The sequence below is a fragment of the Cyanistes caeruleus genome, chromosome 1 (genome assembly GCF_971803275.1).
Source record: "Cyanistes caeruleus chromosome 1, bCyaCae1.hap1.1, whole genome shotgun sequence".
Classification (NCBI taxonomy): domain Eukaryota; kingdom Metazoa; phylum Chordata; class Aves; order Passeriformes; family Paridae; genus Cyanistes; species Cyanistes caeruleus.
Window position 1 is genome coordinate 132,399,919 of NC_141701.1, and position 20,444 is coordinate 132,420,362.

Consider the following 20,444-nt stretch of genomic DNA (forward strand, 5'->3'; position numbering starts at 1 on the left):
AAAGAAATTTTCAGAAGCCCATATAATTTTTCTTCCATTCTTATGTCACAGGAACCTAAACATGAGGCTTTGACATTTTTTCAATGTCTTTTACATGTAGGTCTTCGTAAGGAGCAATGATCTTATCCTGAATAATACGAGAAGAGAAACAGGAAAATTATTGTCAGGCCTGTGATAATCTTAAAATATTTTCATTCAGCTGCACCTAGGCAAATCATTCCAGACAAATACAGTTGGGCTCCTACAAGTATTTAAAGTAGATGAGACAACCATAAAGGACAACACTAAGTCTTAAAAATTGTATATAAAATACTGAATTTAATAGTTTCATGAGCTACAAAAATCACATTAAAATTTCATATATATACAGTAAATCTTTTCAGAATGGATCATTTACACTTAAAGATGAAGACATTTTACACATAGAACTTGGTCTCTGCACCTAATTAAAATAGTTTTGACACAGTTTCACACAGTACTAAGAAAATGGTTTTAAGATAAAAAAATAAAATAATCTTATCCTTTCTCATTGAAGCATTTGCATATACTGCTATTTCCATTCAGCAAACTAAAAAGAATATTTAAATAAAGCAAATAAGTCCTGTAAATTGACATTTAAATAAAACACCTATACAGTTTAAATCCATCGTGAATGCAAGTTACTAAAAATATATCAAAACTGTTCAGCATAATGTCTGGACAGATATCTTGGTAAGCTCTGTTTTTCGTCCAAGTTCCATCAGCTTTCTCCTAAAAGATTAAAGTATTTTCTGTCACCAGTCCATATGCATCAGTTTCAGGTTCTAAATCATTCAAGTAGAAATGAGATCAATTTTGCCACCACGTGTACATTGAGGCTGTTTCCCAGAAGACGATAGCATTGCTTTACTGTTACCTTTTCAGGAAAACCTGAAACAAAAACATATAGTGCAACATCACTAGTCTGGTTTTGTTACTACTTCTTAGTCTTTTTTTTCCAGTCAACATTTCTTAGTGCAGTTATCACAGTTTGCAGCAGGATTCACCCTCCCTCCAGCCCCCCTCAAAAAATTCACGAGGTTAGAAAACCAATTCACAACTAATTCATTGGATTTGTATCACTTCTTCTATTACCAATACTACCATCTCTAAGGTTTCACAAGAAACTTCAAAACATTCCTCTATTGTGTAACTACTGCTGATCTACCTTCCCTTCAGAGAGCTCAAAACATTCAGCAGTCTCAGGGAGGGGCAGCAGCACTAAATCCCTGCACAAGTGCTACTCTAGATTGCATCCACAGAAGAACACGGCCACAGCAGAAAGAAAATGTGATATTTCTGCAGATGGACTAAACTGCACTTCTCAATAACCTTTATGTTGTACTTCCCACATGATCCCCTCCAATAGCTCAGGCAAATTACAAGTCTCTTCAGTGCCACCCATACAGATTAAATGATGAGCAAGGTTTATTCAGTGAGTGATCAAGCAGTAGAATTTTCCATGTAATTCAATGCTGACCACATTAAACATACTCAGAAATAGAGACAGCATCAGAAATGTCCTTCTCATAGTAAGTGCATGGCCTGACAAAAAGGAGGGAGTGCCAGTAAAAACTGCACTAGCCCAGGTGTTGTAGAAGGATTGTGTTGAGTACTGACTAACAAGCTGCTGAGAGTGAAGCAGTTTTGAGCAGCCAGCTGTCTGCTCCATCCTTGCTTGCACTCTTACCTTACCCCAACTATGAGGCACAGTACATTTGCTTCAACCTGAGTGAAAGATGAACAGGAGTGGTGACTTAACTGTTAGAGTCATATAGTAAACTGCTGAAACTTGGTCACAATTATTTCATCATTCTCTATGAAGAAACACCTAACTTTGACTTGGAGGTCATCACCACCCCAATTAACTCAGATGCACAAGCACACCATGAGCACAAGCAGTGATATGTTTGCTCTGAAATTTTCACAACTCTTCAGAAAAATTTCTCTTCCAGAGAGAACTGAGAAGAGAATGTGCTTGGATGGTTACTGAGCCAAAGTAGGCTCTGAGGAAGAGGTGGTGTCTGGGAGGAGTTGTTCCATTCTTCTCTGCCAGTTATTAATGCCTCGAATGTGGACTGCTTTGGTAAACACATCTTCTGCCAGCTCCATCCACTCTGTCCAGCTTCCTGGCACTCACATTTTGGCAACTGCTCTTGTGTCTTTGGAACAATCACTTGCACTCCCATACATGCTTCCTTAGATAGAGTTTTCACATTCCATTGATGAGTAAGGTACAGAATAAAGGCATTTTAAGAGCATACATGAAAATAAATATGTATTTATGCACATACACACATGTGCACACACAAACACTTACAGCCCAAGAAGCCTATTTGAATCTTGAAAATGTCAGAATTTCTCCTTCTACCTTTTGGCAACTGAAAGCCAAGAATTCATCTTCAGAACTCGTGGTTTCCTTTATCCCAAGCCTCCTCCCTCTGACTGTTAACATTGTCTTGCACTTTCTATCTTCTTGGCTCCACAGTGGCCTACATCAGGTTAGATTCAACAACTCCCAGTATGCTGGTACTTGCTGCACAGCTCTCACTGTAGCATTTATGTCACACACAGTACCTGAGGACATTGACATCTTAGCAGCATGTATGTACTTCCCTACCATGCTGGCTTTTGTTTCCTAAAAGCTTGCATACATTGCTAATAAGAAAAATGGAAAACACATCCTTACATCACTCTCATGAAAGCAGGTCACAGGTGCAAGAATGCTCTGTTCACATTTAATGATATTGCTGTGGGACCCACCAGAGTGACAAAGACAAATGACTGCAGTATTTCATAGAACTATAGTGCAATTACTATTTATACATTTAGATGTTAAAAGCACAAATAAATCAGGTCATGTTAAGAATGAACAATGACTGGACCTCACATATCAGAAAAGGCCATCAACTTCTTAAAATGCAGAACCATTTAGACAATCACATTTCTTCTGATGATACTGTAGCTGCACTAGTAACAGCATCTGTTACAAAGAACCTGACAGTCTGTTCACATAGTTTTCAGTTTACAGTTTCCTCATTCTTCAGTTTCTTGCACCAATAACATAGTTGCAGTGGGTACAATTCCAAGCTTCCCAGTTTTGAAAATTTCAACCTAAATGTTGCTGTCACTACAGAATACAGTAGCAGAGAACTTATAACACATTTTGCTCTGAAAATACCATATTTCACAATAATTACTTGAAGTTTAGCATGGGAGAAATGTTTTCAGGGCAACACCCTTTGCTGCAGCCATAAATATATCCACTTCCAAAAAAAAATTACAGAGCTTGCAAATTCTCAAAGGAAACTGAGATTACAGTACCTAAATTCACTAAAGACTTCTATCAGCCAAGATTCAAGTAACGCTTTTTTAAGCAAAAAGTGGGAGAAGTTTTAAACACAAAGAAATGTCAGACTTGTGACTCAGTGCAGGGGGAAATGCATGTTCTGCCTATGACTCAGGAGTATATTCGAGAGGAAACCACTGAATGAGAGAGGCTTGCTTTATGTGTCATCAAAGTTGGAAAAGCAATATAGAGAGGGAAGGGAAGGGAACTGCAAGAATTGTAAAACATTTATAATACTACCTGCCATAATTATGGCAAAAGGGTACTCCCCTCTGAGAGGTGGAATCCCAACCAACAAAAGACAGGTCTGCTACATGAACATATTGTTATATGGTGATGATCTGGATAATCCTCAAATTCAAAAGCCTGACTTGTCTTCAGAGTTCAGTTCTGGTTTGCAAAAATACTGAACCTCACAGATGTCTCTGCAGATGAGCTCTGAACAGAAAGCACTGTATCACTCCAAGCACTATGATACCATGAAAGTCAGGTTTCACAAACTGCTCACCCCAAAGTAATGGAGCCTTCCAAACATAAATTTCTCCATTGTCTCAGTTCTCCCTTTGTAAAATACAAGCAACATTAACCCTATTGCACTTCTCAGTAATGTTGGAGAGACTGATTTAACAGTGGAAAAACCCCAGTTGTATCTAAAAAAAGAGAAAATGGGAAATTTGGTGCTCAAAAGAGACCTTGAGCAGCATGATAAGCCTATACAAGCCAAATCCAGCTCTGTTAAGTTCAAGTATCTTGACATCAGCCTACATGAATATGGAAGAGAGTTGTGCTAAAAGGCTGTCTGAAAATAGAACTGATCCATTAAAGAAGAGAGGCTATGAAAAAACACTGCATGTTGGTAAGTAACAACACAGCACACTCTTGTGTGTTTATATTCATAAACATCTAAGCTTAGTGCTGGCAACTCTAGCTTCACTCTGCAACCTTGATAATATTCTCCAAATGTAGCAATTTCAAATATAACAAGTAATATATGAAAAAACAAACTAAAACTGTGAAAGAAAGAAATACACAGAAACAAATCACATTTCTCAGAACTCTAAGTTACTGCAGAAGTCAAAGCAAAAAATGACAAATTACTCAAGGTCAGTGCTGTCTTATTCTTTGAGCAATCTGGTTTAGCAGAAGGGGGTTGGAAATAGATCATGTTTAAGGTCCCTTCAAACACAAACCTTTCGATGATTCCATGGATGCTTTTCTTGCTGACTGACAATAAATTGATCTGATGTCAGCAGGACAGTTTCTTAGCAGATAGTAACAGCTACACTTTTACAGTAACAGCTGCTTTCCCTTTTTTACAAAGAAAATTCTGATTAATTTACTTCAGTTTTAATTCTTATTGAAGTGTATCCAGTGTACTGATACTGCTGAGTCTTGTTGCTTGACTCCTTCTTCTTCAAAAAGAAAACCACTTAGAAAATGAAGTAACTGACTAAGAACTGTCTTTTACAGAAAATAGAGATGGCTCAATAGATTGGTAACTCCTCAACAAAGAACTATCTGTATCATCTGAAGTTCCCTGTCAGCAGCTGTAAATGTGTGGAAGGGAGAAGGCAGGCAGCTCAAACACTGAGAACCACAAACAGACTTCCTAAGCTGGCAGGATATGTTGATTTACCACATTTGTGAGTAACACTGGCTGCTGAGTAAATAGTTTCAACTTTTAACAAAGGTATTCCTTCATTGCGCTTCATTAACAGAGCATTTTGCATGCCAAAACCTTCTTCTTAGCTTATGAAGAAAAGCTATATAAATAAAATAAATATAGACCTCACCACAGAAGCTGTCTCTTACAAAACATTAAAAAAAAGTAGAAATTTAGAGAAACAAAATTTAGCCAAACAATGAGAATCAACCAATCATAAGAACTGAGTGGTCTGAAAGAAATGCAAAATAAAAAGATTGGATTAGTCCCAGTAAAAAAAAAAAAACAAAACATACATTGGCATTTCTGAAGAATAATGTAGAAATGGGTATTTTGCAGCACATACCAAATTCTGAAGGGAATCCATGAAGATTTGCTATTTCTCTTGGGGAAAAGTACCTCAGTTTTAGTGTTGACAATTTCATAAGCTTCTCTTCTTCTGGTAACTCGTCAATGTGTTTAAACACTGATTCAAGCTATGAAGAATATTAAAACCAAGAAATATGACTGATGCAGGCTAAATATTTAAAATTTACAGTCACATGTTAATAGAATATTTCTTTAACTAACAAAGTGACAAAGACAACAGCATGTTTTGCTTGAAAGCGTCATTTGTATTCTGTTTTTGCAGCCAACATCTCAACACATGGACTTTCAAGAAAGAAATCAATGTTGCCATGAGGACATTCATAATTTCTTCCTCCAATTCCAAGCTATACCAATACTTAATGGGACAATCAAAAAATAAACATTTTTTAATGACAAAGGACAGTGATTTAATATAACTCAATACCAGACTATTCATACAAATTAAGCTGTGTGGATGCAGCTGTTTTAATACACTCACTTTGAGATTACTCTGAATTCCAGAGCTGCATTCCTCTTATGCTTGGAAATGCCCTATAATATCATTGACCAGCACAGAAGTGCAGGAGGAAGGGCTTGTGTACAACACAGGCTTTGGGAAAAGTATCTTTGAATGCTGATTAACCAGAACATTTATTACCTTCCCCAATGCCTAAATACCACTTGGTCATGAACTTACTACCAGCAGTAGAACTCTTCAAAAAAATTTTGAAAGTCAAACATGTTAAACATCTGACAATATTAACTGAACTATATATGTACAAAAAACAGCCCATTATTCATAACAGTGTACTGTAGGTTCTCCATAGGACTAGTAATTTTTAAGGTTTTCACATATCCCTGTGAAACCTCTGTATGACATGACAGATAATAAATTAATAGCAACTCATATTCTCCTCACAGAGAGACACAGATATAATTTTGGTCTAGACAAACTGCTGCCTAGGAACACAAAGTAAACCAATTGGAAACTCAGTTGTCATAAAATGTAGATTCAAAAGATTTTTTCATATAATATTCAGAACAACAATAGAGAAGACAGAAAAAAACACAAGTTTTGGAAGAAGTCTAGTGTTTTAAAAACAAGTCATTCTATGTTAGACTACATACTTACCTGTACATCAACTGCTGTCTGCAGAACTGAGCCAGTCCCTTCTACATAATGTCCATACCTTAACAACAACAACAGTCTGAAATTAATATTTTCACAGGATTTCATAGCATTGACAACTGCAAAGACACAGGGAGGTTATCTGGGTTCCTTTGCCTGGATGATCAAACAGCCTCCTGGATAGATAAAACAGAAAGCCTTGTTATAAACTCTGCTAACCCCTGGAGTGCAGTACCCTCTGAATGTGCTCTCTGGGGATGAGTCTGCCCTCAGTGCTCAAGGGTTTATCCACACTAGTGTCTTATGCATGACAACTACACACAGCCAAGGAATTCAAGCATAGGACCACCAAAAACCAACATCTACATTGCCTAAACCAATTTTACATTAAGGAAAAATGCATTAATGGTCAAATGGCCCCAGGGGTTCAAATCAGCTCTCCTTATTAAAAGGAGGACCACTAGTGTGAGCCTCCAGCTTTCACATCAAAGGAACAAAGTGCTTCGGTCAGGTTTAACTTCTGCTTCCTGGTGGATTTTCCACTGAAGGAAGGGAGATGGCCAGGCATCTATGCAGAGCAGTAGAAGAAAGAAAGAAGAAAAAAATTAAATCCAAGTAAACAGTAAGTAAACTTTCATTCTGAAACCTATGATAGCTGTTCTGCATGTTTGGTGGTTGATTGCTTAAGATGTTTACTCTGTAGTCTCTTCAAGGCTATCATTTAAATATAATTATGGGCTTTCAGAAACATGCTCTGTTGGTTTAACTATGGCAATTTGAACATTCTGAACAGAAAGAGTGAGTCAAGACAACAGATGGCTTTGCCCTGTGGAAGAACTTCAGAAGATCCCCTGCCTTAGAGGGATGTGGTCTGCATCAATTGTTAACAGACACTCTTCTCTAGTTTAATCTGTACAACTATAAAGACAATTATAAAGGTCTTTTGTTCCACTTGGGACCCATTCTTAAAGCATGGCACAAGTTATGTTTCAAGCCTCTCTAATTCCACAGTGAATGAAAGAATACTCATCCTTCAGCACAGACACAATTACCCAGCATGGCTCAGTCTTGAGTATTTCACCCTCAGCTGAAAAAACTACAATTAGATCTGCCAGTAACAGCCAAAGCAGCACCCATTTTAAAACAAAGTGGTTAGAAATCTTCCTCGAGATCAGAAGACCTAAACACTGTTACAGATTAAATACACATAGAACTTAACTGTTTTGTAAATACATCACCTTTAATGGGTTAGCTGCATTCTGCAAATTCCCCAAACACCAAGTTTAACAATATAACACACACAGCACTGAGGAATTCTCATCCTCTTCCTCTTATATAGCATCTGGTAATAGTGCAGTTTAATAAAACTGAGCCAAAATAAATAAATGGGATAAAATTCAAAGTGGTATTGAAGAGTTTCATTGGGAGAAATAAATACTCCTGTCTAAATAACTTGCATTAAAGTACAGAACTCCTCCCCCCTGCCCCCCCAAAAAAGTCCAGTTGGTGTCCATGTGCTTTGATGGCTGTGTGTGTTTTTTTAATACAAATGTGGGCATATGGCTAATGTAATGTTAGCTGGATTGTCATTAATTATTATTGAAGCTGCTGACCATGGTAAAGTTAACATTCCTACCTTAGACCCAGAACAATATTTATTAACATAATTAAATTTTGTCACAGTAAAAAAATGAAGTATTGATTTTCTGACATTTCATTCCAAGTGATAATGAAAGAAGTTGGCTTAAGAAATTTTTCTTCAATTTTCATCTGATTCAAGATTCTCTCCCTCTTTTATTTCTGTAAGCTTTGAAAAAAAAAAATCTTCTCATTTCATACGTGTATTTTTTCTGGGTACATTGTGTCATATATTATGACTGACAAAAAGTAATTTTCACAAAGTGAGAAAGCTCTTCTGTAATTGGTATCTGCACTATTTTGAAAGGTATCGCTTCTCATGTCAATAGCGTATCAAAAATTTTAAGTATGTCCAGAATGATCGTATCTAGAGAAGTTAGATATAATTTTCATTTTCTCTGTCCTTTAAAATAGTCAATTTCCTTTCAAAACTTCATCTGCCACAAACATATTCCCAAGAGAAACCATGGTGTTGGTATTCTCCCTGAACTCAGCAATCATTCACTAAGTGCCCAGGAATTCAGTGTCAGAAGGGCACACAGAATTACCTCCTTGATCTCTCCCACATTATAGGCCATTACATTTTGCTCCACCAAAGCTTTTCAAAAGATATACTGGTACAGCAAAAATCAGTAAGGACTAGAGGAGCCATACCCAGATTATTTCCATCACATGAACCTTGCTAGAAATACCTGAAAACCAAAGAGAAAAGAGGGAAAATTTTCTCCCATTCTCAAAGCTGATGGCCAGTGCAACTTACAAGAAAGACACCAGACAGGCACAGCAGCAGAGGGATTCTCTGTATTACCTGGAGGGCTGTTCCACCCCATTCAGGGGTCTTTTTCCTAGATCTCATGTTTCAGAGAAACATGAAAACAGAACTTCTGGAACAGATACAGCAGGGACTTATTCTTGGCCTCCGAAAGTGACTTTAATGAAATGTAATTATAAACCTTCTCTTAATACAGAGCTGTAAACGAGATGATTACATTGAGAACCATGCTGGCAACCTTCCTTCCCAAAGGCTCTTGAAATACAGAATAAAGATGGTAAATCAGACAGAATTACCACCACAAGTACCTCCGTATCAGCAGAGGGATAAGAGTCATGTTGCCCTGCTGTCAGATTTCCACTGCTGTGTACAGAGACTTGATATGAACTATTCAGGAGCCTCCTTCAGTGTGATTTTGATAAACATGACCACCAACTACCATGACGTATTCTAGTGAAATCACAAGTGGCCAGTTACTTTCAATGACACGTAAGGCATATGTAAGACACATCAGACACTATTCTGGCTAAAGGGTTTTTTTGACTACTTAAGAAAGAGATTCCATAAGCTGCTGACTCTCCTCAACTCAAAAGAGTGAGGGCAGAAAAGACACATACATATATATCAGTGAGAGCTGAGAGAAGGCCTTTCCCATTGCATGAATTTCCAACTTTTGAAATTATTTTTCTTCTTTATTGTCTAAAAGTTAAAAATAAAAATAAAAAAAATCTGCAGGAATTCTGTCAATCTGGCAGTCTAATTGCTACTAATTTAAAAAAAAGTTACAATTAGCTTTAACTCATTATCCAAGCCATTTTAGTTAAACACTCAGCAAATTCAAAAAACAAATCCAATTGTAAAAATTTATCAGCATTAAAAAGTCTCATGAACTTGCAGGCTCCAACTGGAATGTTTCAATACAAATGCATTCATTGGAAAAGCTCTTCACCAGTTGTTCACAGAGTTCCAGAACACTCACCAACTTCCAGATGTCAAACCTAAATTTGCAAGGCACAAATCACAGACAGAAAAGCACCAATGTTCTGCTCCATCAAATATGATTTTAACACAACAACCTAACTGGTTTCATGACAATCCACAGCTGTTCTGATCTACATAGCTGAAAAATCCAAGAAATCAATAAAATGTACAGTGGAGACAGATTTAATGAGGAATGGATCTGTCATGCATGACACTTTGTAACTTCATTGAGCAATATAAAGAAATTCATTAATGAATCAGCACTATACCAGTCTACTGGAACCATATTTCCGCAGGGGTAATTAAGCTTCTGTGAAGGTCAACAACAATGGGAACTGTCTTTTGTGAATGCCTTTTTGGAGTGGGCACATGATGTTCTGCCAGACAGATTCTCATGCAGGCATTCCATTGGACCAACAAGCACGCTATATATGGAAATTTCTTTCAAAGGCCTAGGATTTTTTGATGAAACCTCTCTGTGATTTTACTGGACATAAGAGAGAAAATACAGTTAAAATTTCAGGACATGATTTAGCAAGACATTTTCTTGGCAACTTACCCTTTTGTAAAGCACGTAGATCTTCGGCAGGTGGGTTTAACAATGTCTAACAAGAAAGCATAGCGCAGCAAGGACTTTGGTGATAAAAAATACTGAGTCATTTCTTCATTTTCCTCTTCCAAGAAGTCTTTCAGCATTTGAATAGAAGAATCGTTATCCTGATTATGTTTCCTTTGCATTTCTTCTACTGTTTCAAGCTTAAATAGAAAGGCCCTTTTTGGTAAACTCTCCTTGCTGCTACAATCTGGATCAATGTTTGGATGCAGATTCTTCTTTTCAGAGGACAAAGAAGAAGAACTGGTTTCACCCACTGTGTCAGCAACCTCTTCATTGAGTAAATCTTCTGGATCCTGATCTGGGAATCTTGTCAATATCTAAGAGGAAATTGTGACAAAAATAAAATTAAAGAACTGTATTTAATAAACAACTTGACAGCCGACCATACAGTGAGTAAAAATTCCTTCAGATATGTTCAGAATAAAGCAAGTAACCTTTAGGTGTTATTTTCATGAGGTTTTCAAACACAATAGCATTGAGATTTATTGATCTATTGGCAATGATGTCAGAACAACTTCAAATAATTGCATTTGCAAAAAGATTTTTCCAAGTGTGTAAAAAATGTAGCAGTATGACCTGTTTTCTAGCCCATCACCAGGCTAGAAAACACATCTCCCAACTGTTTAAAGCCATCTAAGCAACAGACATGCACATCAGTTCTTACAAAGCTCAATATCCAGGCTGAAAAAAGCACACAGAATTTAACTTTTCTGTTGGAGTACTAATTCTTCTTCTCCATTCGTCAACACAAACTGAAAATTTTACCCTCAATCTTCATGAAATGAATAAATTCAAGTAACACGAATAGACTCACTTGACCAGGAGCTTGAAAGGAAAATGGTTCTTGGTGAAGCCTCGCAATTAGAAAATACCGCAGCCTAGAATTGGGAATGCCAAGCTGTAATCAAAATTCAGAAGCCTTTAGTCCATGTGATTGTTGAGAAAAAGTGGTCTATAGCAGTATACAAGTTATCTGCCATTACATGCAGTAACAGAACTATAACATATTTTGTGACTTCAGAGATATCAGTATTCACAGAATCAGAGATTCATAAAATGGTTTGTGTTGGAAGGGACCTTGAAGGTCATGTAGTTCCAAGCCCCCTGCTGTGGGCAGGGACACCTTCCACTAGACTGGGCTGCTCAGAGCCCCATCCAACCTGGCCTTTAACACTTCCAGGGATGGGGCATCCACAGCTTCTCTAAACAACCCATTACAGTGCCTCACCATCCTCATCACAAAGAAATTCCCCCTGATTATAATCTAAAACTACTCTTTAAGTTTGAATCCATTTCCCCCTTGTCCTGTCACTTCAGACTCTTGTAAAAAGTCCCTCTGTCTTGTAGTCTCCCATCAGGTACTGGAAGGCTCCAATTAGGTCACCCTGAAGCCTCCTTTTTTCCAGGGTATTCTCTGGGTATTAGTTGATAACACCTACACACTTGTAACTTCCATACCTAGGTACTTCCAAAGAACCAAGTGAGCAATTATACTTTGTATCTCATAGTTTTGACTTTCTCTGTAACTGAATATGAAGAAAATTTTATGTGATGCAAGAAGAAAAATTTACATGCCTCATGATTTCTTGGGACAGGTACTATCTGTTTCCTGTTGAAAGCAAAAAAGTCTCTCTTTGCCTTTTTGAACAAGGAATTATAACACATCTAACAATTAAAAAAATCTACCACAATTGGTTTTCAAGCTACACTTGATTAGCGTCTCTCAAATATTTATGGTACTTCACTGATTCCAGTTAGTCTTGCACAATCTAAAATCACTCTCAAACTTTTTTTCAGTTGCCAGGGTAACATGGAAACAAAGCTCCTCCTCCCACAAGAAACAGTCACATTTTCTGTGCTGGGAAATCCAGAGGCACAGCACTTCTGAAGCAATGAGGCTCCTGCAGGGAAAACCACCTTCCTGGTTACAGTGTAAATTCATGCCTTCTTAAAAATATCAAATGGCAGCAAAGCAACATGGGACTAGGATCTGAACACAAACAGCAATACGAATATGCCAGTATGAGAAATTAGAAGTCATGTCAGTTGGTTTTCTCATTCAAGTGTATCTTCAGCTTTGGGCATGACTCTCTTTTTTAATACAAAAGAGAATTTTCAAATTTTCTTGGACTCAGTGCAATTTGAACTATTAACTAATATTAGAGCAATTTTAGTACTCACACAGGTTGGAGACAAGAGAAATTCCTGATATTTAAATCCACATGTTCCTAGTGTTTGCAAAAGTTCATTTCTGAAAGGAATAATAAAGCAATTACTCCCCTCACATAGCCATTAGCCCCTTTTTTAATCCTAAATAAAAACAGATAAAATGCAACATCATATTTACCAAAACATTCATTGAAATAATTGGACAGCAAATTATTGATACATCATCCATTACTGAATTTGAGAGATAACATATGAAGTTCAGTGTTACACACTATTATACATTCAATGGCACCTCACTCTTACTACAGTGCAAATGCCTCTTCAAAAAAAATCCCATCTCTAGGAGAATAATTGTAATGTGTCAACAAGGAAAGCAATCAGAGGGCAAGATAGTCTCTTTATTGGGACTCACTACTTCCTTTTGCTCACATACACAGCACCAGCCAAGCCTAACAAAAAGGCTAAGTTGAGGGATGACAAAAATCAGTGGCTTTGATTATAAAAGTGAGGTGGGACTACTTTATAAACAATGGAAAAAGACTTAAGGGAAAGAATCTTAAAAATACTTTTCTTCTGTATTCCACGCAGACAGCACTAGGCTGGAACTATACAAAAGGCAGGAGCTGTGACCCGTACCAGGCACTGCATGTGAGACTGCATCCCAGGTGTCGTAAGAGAAAACAAGTGTCATAACCGAGGTGTTTTCTGAAGCACAGCTTGTCCCAAGCACTGGCCAGCAAGGCAAGGAATCCTGGGCTCTACAAGAGAGGACTGTGATCACTGAACCAGTGAGAGAGCTGATTTCAATGTCTCCCAGCTGCCTGCCAAATTCATTAAGAGCATGATATGCAAGGTGGCTGTTGGTGCTTTAAGGAGTGCATGGAAAGACCCCACTCTATTCCAGCAAGAACTGAGAAGGAAGATTGCAACTCTCTTTCTCCTACTTTGGTCACAAGAGAGGAGAGTGCACCTGCTGTCATTAGGTAACTGTAGTGACACCTTTCCTCTTCCATATTTCAGACTAAGAACCTTCTTAGTGTCTCTCTGACCATTTAATGGCAGCCCTGAACCCAGGGATAATCTACGATCAACAAAGATACTCAAGAAAGCTGCTAGACTGTTCTGTGACCATAACACAAGATACCATGGCATCCTGTCATGAACAATCCTCTGAAACCTCTGAGTGTTACACCTTTTGTTATTTTTCTTTGAAAACAAATTCTGACCTTTTCTAAAGAAAACATCAAATCAAATCAAATAAATATCAAATAATATAAAAAAATAAAATACTGTTGTATTTTATCTGCTTAGAGACATAACAGGTTATCTAGCAAGTTCTTTTCACAACCTAAGATTTTAATTCCTGTCCCATCTCAAACTACTTTGTTAACTCCAATGCTAGGAAATAAAAATCCCTTCTAAAGAATAAATCACTTCTCCTTCTAGAATAGAAACCTTTTTGCAAACTAAAACCTGCATATATTAACTAGAGTTTACCTGGCAGAAGAGGATTCAAATCCTTTAACGTTTTCTAAAAGTAGGTATTTTGGAAGCTTTTGAAGCCTACAAGGAAAAAAAAGCAAATCAGAGTAACAAGTTGTAACGTACATTATATTCATCCACTGATCTGTTTAGCTAGGAAAAAGATCAAAGTATTTCCACATCATGCTAGTTAAAGTTTAGCATCCTTTAAAAAACAACCATATTAAAAATGCAGATTGCTGGAGAAAACCACAAATCCCACCTATATTTGGATGAACAGCTGTACCCTCTTGTACTCCATGCATGTACTTTTGAAAATGTTTAACACTGTTCATTTCCTAAAGCACAATAATATTATTCAACAGATTCAGTATGTAATAGGAAATATAACTGTTGGGGGAACACAAATTGCTACTAAGCCATAAAACATAAAACTGTTGTTTTCAAGTGCTTGTACCCAAAATCAATGTCAAAATGTCACATAAACCTTACTGATAACACATCAGAACCAGTATTAATTTAACTGATTTAAGAAACACAACATAATTAGAGTTCAAACTGCAGATATTCTCAACTTTCTAAACTTGACTTCTTTATTTTGATGGGGGGGAGGGAAGGAGGTGTCTCAGCTTTAGCAAGATCTGTAAAAAGGTCTGGAAATAGGCACATTCCAAGAACAGCATATTAAATTTCTGGAGAAATTGACATGCCCAAACTGTGCCAGCAGCTCTAACAATCGTTCCAACAATTTAGAAGCATGATTCAGACTGATTCAGATTCAAGTCTCTGGGAACATTCTGTAGCACTGTAGTAAGGCCATTGTAGACACAGAATGTCTCTCACACACTGGGAGGATCTCAGAACAACATACAGAAGTAGGATATTAATGCCCCCAGACAGCAGGTTCATACTTATTGAAGTTAGTGACTTTGGACTTCCACTGGAACGAATCATAGCAGAATTTGTTTCAGCACATTTTTAATTACCACTAATTAAAGTCATCACATGAATAAAAGAACCAATGCATTCCAAGAAACTGGAAAATGTGCAAGAAAATAAGTCAAATATAAAAATACTAAAAATAATAGTGAAAAAATAATACTAAGCTGAAAAAAGCAACAGCAGCCAAATTCCTTGCAGAGGAATGGAGAATATATCTGCTGGTATGTCTACCCACACTCCTCATCATTGACTACTATGAAACTTCTTTTTCAGCAATGAATCCAGAGCACAGCCTGAAATGCAAGCACTCATAGGGGATTGACAGATCACAAGGAAAATAATCAGTGTACAACAAGGAAGTGTTAAGTAGTTGGCAAGGTATTAACATTAAAAATGTTTCTGTAAAAGCAGCACTTTGATGTTTTAGCATTGAATTTTGCCAGGTTATGGCTTGGACACAATAAACAGACAGTATCTGGACCATTTGAATTGGACTTTGTTTGCTGGCTGAGTGCTTCAAGGATTTCCTAGGCCTTTCCAGATCTTAAAATTGTCCTTTCCATTATCTCTAATATTTGTCATCCCAGGCTACCTCTGAACCTCATTTCAGCAATATTTCATTATAAAAGGCTGAACAAAAGGTAAGTACATCCAAGGGATGAGAAATTATTTCACACTTTTCATAAACTGCATGCATACCATATCAATGTAAAATGTAAAGGGATAATTCCTATATTAAGAATTTCCTTTTTTGGGGCTGAAGTACTCCATACTCAATGTCTCACAAATGTATCATATTCAAAAAACACATAAGTACTATCTTAGTAAAACACAAATCCACTGGAATTGAGAAACTCTACAGAAGCCATCATGGTGAACCTTCTAGTGACTACTTGGAGTAGGTGCTACTTCAAGAACCCTCCCCAAGGAGATAAGGGACATTAGTAGTGTCTCCTGGAATACTGAGATAAAAGTGAGACAGCCAAGCCCAGGTCTTTTGCATCGTCATGATAAAAATAAAGGTCCTGGAGTGTCTAAAGCTCTGGTTTTGAGAAGGAAAAGCTTCTGCTGTTCATGCAGCTAAGCCCACAGCAACTGGGAAGCAATATTTTCATATTCATGCACTATAATGTCCAAAACCAGCCAGCCGCTTAACCATGTCTCAGTTTAATGGAAAGGAATCCCCAGGTCAGGATGCCTTTAAGGATATAGACAATACTATTATTCTGACAAATTATTAACTTACTCAGTAACTGCCTTTTATTTATTTATCATTTTAACAATCAGTTAGAAACATGTGTTACATTTCTTACTCCACAAAAGACATCCTTTGCAACTTCTAAACAACCCACATTCTCCACCTAATTTTGTGTGTCTGACAGAAGCAAGGGAGTAGCAATAACCTAAAAATTGCCTCACTTACTGGGCTACGATATCTGTGGTTTATTCTGTGTTCTCTGACACAGATTTCTTAGGTATGGCCTTGCCAAGCCACTCAGCCATACATGGCATTGTTCTCTCTGCTCATGGCAAGGGCATAGACAGTTCCATTTCAGGTTGTTGGCTGCATGAAGTTTCTAGAACAAGGATGAAAACCCTTTTCTCCCAGTGATAACAGCAGTTTGAAAGAAAGGCTTTTTGGTGGTACTGGCTTCCTTTTGTGTTGAAGGCATTCATAAAAAAAAAAAAAAACAAAAACAAAAAAAGAGATACCAAACATTCATCTGTCCTTCTCCAATCCCTACAGCAAGATGAACTCATGGAGGAATATACAGGGAAGAGCTGTCCTAGTCTCCAGGTGACACAGGACTGCCATTAATACAAATAATTAAGGCTTTTTTATTAGGAACTGGATCTGACCAGGCAAAAAATGACAGATTAATACAAAGACTCTATTCAGACAATACAGTGCTATTCCAATTCCTTAGTATTACTACCCCAAACAAGACATTGTGCTACAACCAAAAATACACAGTTTGCCCCAAGATACCTAGCAGCACCAAAAAGGACAGAGATTTCAAGAATGGAAGACATTGCAAGATGACTAACGGTGTACAGTCAATAACATATTTAAACCAACTTTCAAATGGTAACTCTTTGAAAGATGACTGTATGTTGAATCTAAGCTTTTGGCACCCAGTATTTTAAAAACTTGTCATGTTTCCATGAGACTAATATACAAACTATTATATTACCTATTGCTTCTATGTAAAATCTATGCAAATTTGATGTTTAACTGAAAAGAACTCTTTCTTCTCATTTATCATCTAGGCACAGTTTAAACTGGCATGCAGAAACCAGACAACAAAAGCATACACAGCAACAATGAGGTGATTACAGCATTAGTAAAATACAAGTCTTTGTAAGTTACATATGCTCATATGTACCCATATATAAATATATATAAAAACATATAAAAACCCAGAATACAACACAACACTAGAAGTATCCCTCTAAAACATTACAGATGTCTTGTTTCACAGAAATACAGAAGACCTAGTTACAACAAAGCCTTAGTTACAAAAGGGGCTTTACAATGGAAATAGAAGTTCATTTGTACCTTGGGAGAATATCAAGGATATAAAGAAAGCTCTTTGTCCGTGGATCGGACACATCACCTTGCAGGCCAATTCTAAGAGAGAATAAAGAAACACCAATGTATTACTCAGAGCAGACTGACAATTGAGTTACATTTTTCTACAGAATGCTGACACTTTGCTTTGAGTTTTGAAAGGGGATTCTGCAAAAGCATCACGTACAGACAGAGGCAGTGTCCTGAGAGATGCTCTAAGGAATGAAAGTCTGCCCCTGGAATCCATCAGCTCACTGCAAGGTTAAAATTGAAGCATTTGGTAATGAAATCCACTTCCCAGTCTGCAAAGTCTTTAGCATTCTGGTCTTGTCCAGCAAAGCCTTTGAATATACTTGGCTCTGAATGAACAAAAAACCCCCACTGTGTTTCTGGGAATACCCTGCTATTTTGCACTGAATATATTAAATTATTTCTATGAATTAAAGCCTCTTTGTTCACCGTTTAGCAGGATTGATCCCCATGTGAATAACTTCGGAACCAATTTTGTAACACTAAACTGTACAGATTATGTAGGTTACAAAAATGATAATGATTCCACGCCTGTTTCCCTAGCTTATACTTGTATTAGCTCATTAAAAAAAAAAAAAATAAAAGCTTTGTAGAAGAGCTTTAGTGAGCTTTAGCATGCATCTAAATTAATCAGTCACGCAGATTTTTCTTTTCATCGTATTATAAAGAAAAAAATCTGAAATGTTTACTGTATACATCATAGGTTTGCACTAATTCATTTTTATAGATCAGCACCACTCTACAGAGATTTCTTTTCAATCTTAGAACATTCAATGACATATGCTTTCTTACACAACCAGAATTATCATCATCAACAGACTTTTTTCATGAAGCCACTACTTTGCATGAGTGCAGTTACTAGAATCTTAGCCCACTGGTTACTGCTGTCTAATGATATGAATTACAAATTAATCTGACAAATAACATCTCAGTAAACTCAGTCCTTAATCAGGAAGATACTTCTCTTTATCATCCACAAAATCATTTCAAAGTCATTATCCTTCTGGTCTTGGCTAAAATAGAAATATTCTTCAGAATAAACTATCTGTGTGCATGTGCAATTTTCAAAGTACAAATAGAACCAGATTACACTCTGAAGTCTCAGACAGAACTGAAAAATTCCAACCCTCCTTCTGGAGTTGCCCCAGGAAAATATTAGATTGATATCCAAAAGGAAAAGGCAGCACTCCTAAACACTAATTTCACTATTAAAGGAATAATACAGTTCACAAAATCGGTGCTGTAAGAAGCTTACCTAACTTAAACTGAATTAATGTACACATATGCAAGAAATGTGATCAACAATTAAGATGCAAATTGCTGCACTTCTTTCGCTTCAGTAAACATCATGGTGAAGAGAGTTACAACAAATCTCTTAGGAAGAGAAAGATACACAGATCACCCATACACAGTGTCACTTGTGATAACATTTCTCCTTTGACCGTATATAGTGCTATAACTGCACTTTTCTCCCAAGCATTCTGTACCTACCTTGTAAATGGCTGACAGGGAGGACTCATCAAAATCATATCAAAAGATAATCTGTCAAATTCTTTCAGTGTTATGCCCTGACAACAGAAAAAAATAGAAGAATGTTGAGTTGTGAACTGTATGAAATTCCCAAGACATCTTTTAGATCAAACTATCCCTCTTACTTCCACTGCATGCTGTATTCAGCAAAAAAATACCTAATCTCTCATTTGACCTAGCAATTTCAAAATCTTTTCTACCTTGGAAAACCATAAAATGTAAATATGCATTCAGTGCTCTGAATATAAAACAAAACACTGATAAGGTTAGCATTTATACATAATCTTGAGGTTTGTATCCGCTCATTCTCTGAGGTGTGCAGTGATTCCTTCAGTAGATACCGACTTGTTATTTCTCCCAAAAATAAAGTATCATTATTCAGATACAAAGTCTTTGTACATCAAAACCAGTGTTAACATACTCAAAATATGTGTAAGAACATCTGAGAATGAAAGTAGCTCAACTGTAAATATTATCATTTTTACAGATCCAAACAATGGGGTTTAGCTCTTAAGAGCACACTGGCAATGCACCCTATAAAGTTTATTTCACAGATTTTCCCCTATAAAAATTAGTCAAAAATACTGTCTGGTTGAAATTCTCCTCTACAAAAATAATTCTGCTCATAAAAGAAATAATTAGGTCTGTGGTAGGAATTAACTACACAGGTAGAAATTCCTCTAAACTAAATTTTCACCAACACTAGAAAGTCAACACATTAAGGGGAGAGGAGGAAAGAAGGACAATGATCAGGTAACTATGACTTGGGCAAAGAAATCACTCCTTACATATTCTGAGGGATATCTATACAGCAAATATAACATAGCTACCCTCAGAAAACCAAACAAAAGCTGCTGTTTTTTTCCATTATATTTGAAGAAGGTGTTATTGACTCTAATAATCAGATCTTGTCTACTATAAAATGACACAGGCAAGGATTCTTCTTTTTTTTCCATTATAAAACTATAAACTATAGTTTAGCCAGTTATTATTGAGTGCTGAATAAGCATTTAACCTTTTGCCACCTATTTAACTCTTACTTAAGCTGGTGTCTCAAAACAGACACAGTATCTTTTACTGTCATGTTGTAAAACCATAAAAGAAGATTAAGAAGTATACGGTAATTTCTGACTCGATCCAATCAAAACTCCATGCCTACCTTGTCTCTCATTTATTAAAACAAAATCTAATTTTACTTAGCTATT

At 36.7% G+C, this 20,444-nt stretch overlaps 1 protein-coding gene across 7 annotated transcripts in view; it reads right to left on the reverse strand.

The window, feature by feature from the left end:
- Nucleotides 1–298: 298 nt before the first annotated feature.
- Nucleotides 299–20,444, reverse strand: part of TRDMT1 (tRNA aspartic acid methyltransferase 1) — a 28,893-nt gene continuing 8,747 nt past the window's right edge. For 5 of the 7 annotated variants that reach the window (XM_023920260.2, XM_023920265.2, XM_023920262.2 and 2 more), the window contains 9 exons: nucleotides 19,201–19,277; nucleotides 17,668–17,739; nucleotides 14,181–14,246; nucleotides 12,696–12,765; nucleotides 11,329–11,412; nucleotides 10,458–10,831; nucleotides 6,511–6,568; nucleotides 5,377–5,506; nucleotides 299–909 (listed from right to left, as the gene is read on the reverse strand). In XM_023920260.2, coding sequence (XP_023776028.1) covers nucleotides 809–909; nucleotides 5,377–5,506; nucleotides 6,511–6,568; nucleotides 10,458–10,831; nucleotides 11,329–11,412; nucleotides 12,696–12,765; nucleotides 14,181–14,246; nucleotides 17,668–17,739; nucleotides 19,201–19,277 — 1,032 coding nt within the window. In that variant the 3' untranslated portion in view covers nucleotides 299–808. Of the gene's footprint in view, nucleotides 910–5,376; nucleotides 5,507–6,510; nucleotides 6,684–10,457; nucleotides 10,832–11,328; nucleotides 11,413–12,695; nucleotides 12,766–14,180; nucleotides 14,247–17,667; nucleotides 17,740–19,200; nucleotides 19,278–20,444 lie in introns of all 7 variants that reach the window. The other 2 variants (XR_002861501.2, XM_023920261.2) reach the window with 2 other exon arrangements.